Here is a 3,523-nt window from a genome sequence, read left to right on the forward strand (position 1 = left end):
TTTTTTTTGAACTATAGTCCGGCCCTCCAACGGTCTGAGGGACAGTGAACTGGCCCCCTGTTTAAAAAGTTTGAGGACCCCTGGCCTAGGGCAAGGAGAGAGCTGAGCACTAAGACCAGAAGACCTCAGCTCTTCTTGCTCGGGTGGGAGGGAGCCTGGGATCCAGGATGCCTTGAAGTTCCTGTCACTGGATTGGGGAGGGGAGGCGGCCAGGCAAGGTGTCAGGATGCCTAGATTGTTCCCCTGCCCCCAGGCTGGATGACTTGCTGGTGGGAGCACCCCTGCTCATGGAGCGGACAGCTGATGGGCGGCTCCAGGAGGTAGGCAGGGTCTACATCTACCTGCAGCAGCCAGCCGGCATGGAGCCCACACCCACCCTCACCCTTACTGGCCATGATGAGTTTGGCCGATTTGGAAGCTCCTTGACCCCCCTGGGGGACCTGGACCAAGATGGCTACAATGGTAAGTACAAAGAGCTGAGGAGGAGTCAAGGGTCAGAAGGGATTTAGAAAGAGAGTGGCTAAGATACCCAGACCCCCAGTGTCTTCCCAAGATGTGTAGGTCTCGAGGCTTTGAAGGAATTAGAATATGGGGGACGACAGCTGGGAAAAATAGGATCCTGGGTCCTGGGTTTTGGTGGTAAAGATTTGAACTCTTGGATCCGGGCCTGCTGACTGGTGTGTGTTGTGTGTCTTGCAGATGTGGCCATTGGGGCTCCCTTTGGTGGGGAGACCCAGCAGGGAGTGGTGTTTGTATTCCCTGGGGGCCCAGTGGGGCTGGGCTCTAAGCCTTCCCAGGTGCTGTTGCCCCTCTGGGCAACTGGCCACACTCCAGACTTCTTTGGCTCTGCCCTTCGAGGAGGCCGAGACCTGGATGGCAACGGATACCCTGGTGAGTTGTTCCCTAGGCCTTGTTCCACTTAGAATTCCCTGGTCACTGGCCCCCTTAACCCCTCTCTGCACTTTCCTGAGGTCCTTGGGTGCAGCTCTGGGATACTGCCACCAGGTGGCGATGTTCCCTCGCTTCGGCCTCCTTGAGCTATGAAACTAGAAGGGTTAGAAAGGAAGGATCCTACTTTGAGGCTTGCTGTAAAGGGTAGTTTCTTGACTTCTTGCAGATCTGATTGTGGGGTCCTTTGGTGTGGACAAGGCTGTGGTATACAGGTATGAACTCCAGGATGGGCAGCCTGGGAGAAGTGGGAACTGGGGAGTTCCTCAATGGGGCTGAGGTTGGGAACGTGGACAAAGGACAGGGGGATCCTGGGGCTTGAGCATCAGCTTCTTGCCCAGGTTCCACAGGGTCTGAGTTCTACTGTCCCCACATCCACTCTTGGCAGGGGTCGCCCCATCGTGTCTGCCAGTGCCTCCCTCACCATCTTCCCTGCCATGTTCAACCCAGAGGAGCGCAGCTGCAGCTTGGAGGGGAACCCTGTGGCCTGGTGAGCTGGGGCCCAGGAGATTGCAGAGAGCAGTCTGGGTGACCTCGGTCTGTGCCTTGGAGAAGGCAGGGAGACCAGGTCTGCAGCAGGGGACAAGGGGGTGTCCTAGTCTGGGTCTGTCTGGGAGGTAGGCAGAGGACATAGGTTCCCTGTCCATGGGTGCATCAGCTCTCCCCTTGGTCTTCCTCCAGCATCAACCTTAGCTTCTGCCTCAACGCCTCTGGAAAGCACGTTCCTGATTCCATCGGTAAAGGAGACTCCCTGAATCTCTTGGGCCCTGGGAGGGGACGAAGGGACTGGGGACGTGGACACTGCCCTTCTCCCTGAATAGATGAAGAGGGAGAGGCAGAATCTCCTAACACACACCCCCGGCTGCAGGCTTCACGGTGGAGCTCCAGTTGGACTGGCAGAAGCAGAAGGGAGGAGTACGGCGCGCACTGTTCCTGGCCTCCAGGCAGGCGACCCTGACCCAGACCCTGCTCATCCAGAATGGGGCCCGGGAGGACTGCAGAGAGATGAAGATCTACCTCAGGGTATGGCCTCCAGGGCAGGGTCTGGATGGGCCTGGGGAGGCTGGCCACAGAGAACTGGGGCCTTTCCTGAAGGGAGAGCGATTGGGAGATTCCAGGCAAAGGCTCGGGACTTTGGTGGAGCTGAGGAGGGGGACCCTTCTGTCAGAGCTGGGAACCAGGCTGTCAGGGCCTCTCAAGCAAGGAAGACGGTCACGTTTGGACCCCTGAATTCTTGAAGGCCCTGAGTGGACAGAAGGAAACATGAAAAGCACTGTCCCCTGACTTTGTGAACCCTCTCCCCTGCCCCAGAACGAGTCAGAGTTCCGAGACAAACTCTCCCCGATTCACATTGCCCTCAACTTCTCCCTGGACCCGCAAGCCCCCGTGGACAGCCACGGCCTCCGGCCAGTCTTACATTACCAGAGCAAGAGCCGCATTGAGGACAAGGTGAGGACAGGGTGGGGGGAAGCCAGGAGGAGAGGGGCCTGGGCAGGACCCTGAGTGGGGGAGCCTACCTACAGCCCAGGAGAGACTCTAAACTCCCTCTCTCATGGCCTCCCTGCTTCCCAGGCTCAGATCTTACTGGACTGTGGAGAAGACAACATCTGTGTGCCAGACCTGCAGCTGGAAGTGTTTGGGTAAGTGAAGACGAACATCAGGCGGGGGTTTCAGATGCCATGGTCTGGAAGCAGGACACAGGAAACATGGAAGGACCTGAAAAAGTACCACAGGGACGTACTAGCTAGCTGTGTGACCTTGGGAAGCTACTCAAATTCTCTGAGTGTTTGCTTCTTCATCCGTGTAGTGGGAATAATAGCATCTATTTCCCTAGCCTTTTGGAAGAAGTAAATGAAGCAATTTACAAAAAGCAGCTAGTCTAGAGCCTGCCATAGAGTTGGAACTGAGTAAATGGTGTCTGTTATTATATCATTATCGCTGTCCTGGTTTGGAGATTAATTCCAGTGTCCCTTACCTTGTGTGCCCCCTCCAGGGAGCAGAACCACGTGTACCTGGGTGACAAGAACGCTCTGAACCTAACCTTCCACGCCCAGAATGTGGGTGAGGGTGGCGCCTATGAGGCTGAGCTTCGGGTCACGGCTCCTCCGGAGGCCGAGTACTCAGGACTCGTCAGACACCCAGGGGTATGAACGGGACTCTCAGGGGACCTGGGGAGCAGCCCTGCCAGAGGGGTACCAAAACCTTACCTGCACACCCGCCCCACCTGCAGAACTTCTCCAGCCTGAGCTGTGACTACTTTGCCGTGAACCAGAGCCGCCTACTGGTGTGTGACCTGGGCAACCCCATGAAGGCAGGAGCCAGTGTAAGTCTGGGGCAGGAGAGAGGACCTAAGGGGGCAGTGGCCAGCCCCCTCAGAGCAGTGCTGTGGGACAGGGAAGGAGGGCTGGGGTTGGGATAAGACAAAGGCCCCATCTAACAGCCTCCCTGTCCTCCTGCCCGCCCCGCAGCTCTGGAGTGGCCTTCGGTTCACAGTTCCTCACCTCCGGGACACGAAGAAAACGATCCAGTTTGACTTCCAGATCCTCAGGTAGGGTGCTGGGTTGGGGGGGGCGGG

At 57.4% G+C, this 3,523-nt stretch overlaps 1 protein-coding gene across 1 annotated transcript in view; it reads left to right on the top strand.

Moving 5' to 3' along the window:
• Nucleotides 1-3,523, top strand: part of ITGA5 (integrin, alpha 5 (fibronectin receptor, alpha polypeptide)) — a 23,902-nt gene that overhangs the window by 14,768 nt on the left and 5,611 nt on the right. The window contains exons 10-20 of the mRNA XM_014542014.1: nt 179-462; nt 700-891; nt 1,118-1,163; nt 1,337-1,438; nt 1,630-1,685; nt 1,817-1,971; nt 2,260-2,397; nt 2,521-2,588; nt 2,942-3,092; nt 3,179-3,271; nt 3,417-3,496. Coding sequence (XP_014397500.1) covers nt 179-462; nt 700-891; nt 1,118-1,163; nt 1,337-1,438; nt 1,630-1,685; nt 1,817-1,971; nt 2,260-2,397; nt 2,521-2,588; nt 2,942-3,092; nt 3,179-3,271; nt 3,417-3,496 — 1,365 coding nt within the window. The remainder of the gene's footprint in view (nt 1-178; nt 463-699; nt 892-1,117; nt 1,164-1,336; nt 1,439-1,629; nt 1,686-1,816; nt 1,972-2,259; nt 2,398-2,520; nt 2,589-2,941; nt 3,093-3,178; nt 3,272-3,416; nt 3,497-3,523) is intronic.

This window comes from Myotis brandtii, unplaced genomic scaffold (assembly GCF_000412655.1).
Source record: "Myotis brandtii unplaced genomic scaffold, ASM41265v1 scaffold29, whole genome shotgun sequence".
Lineage (NCBI taxonomy): Eukaryota > Metazoa > Chordata > Mammalia > Chiroptera > Vespertilionidae > Myotis > Myotis brandtii.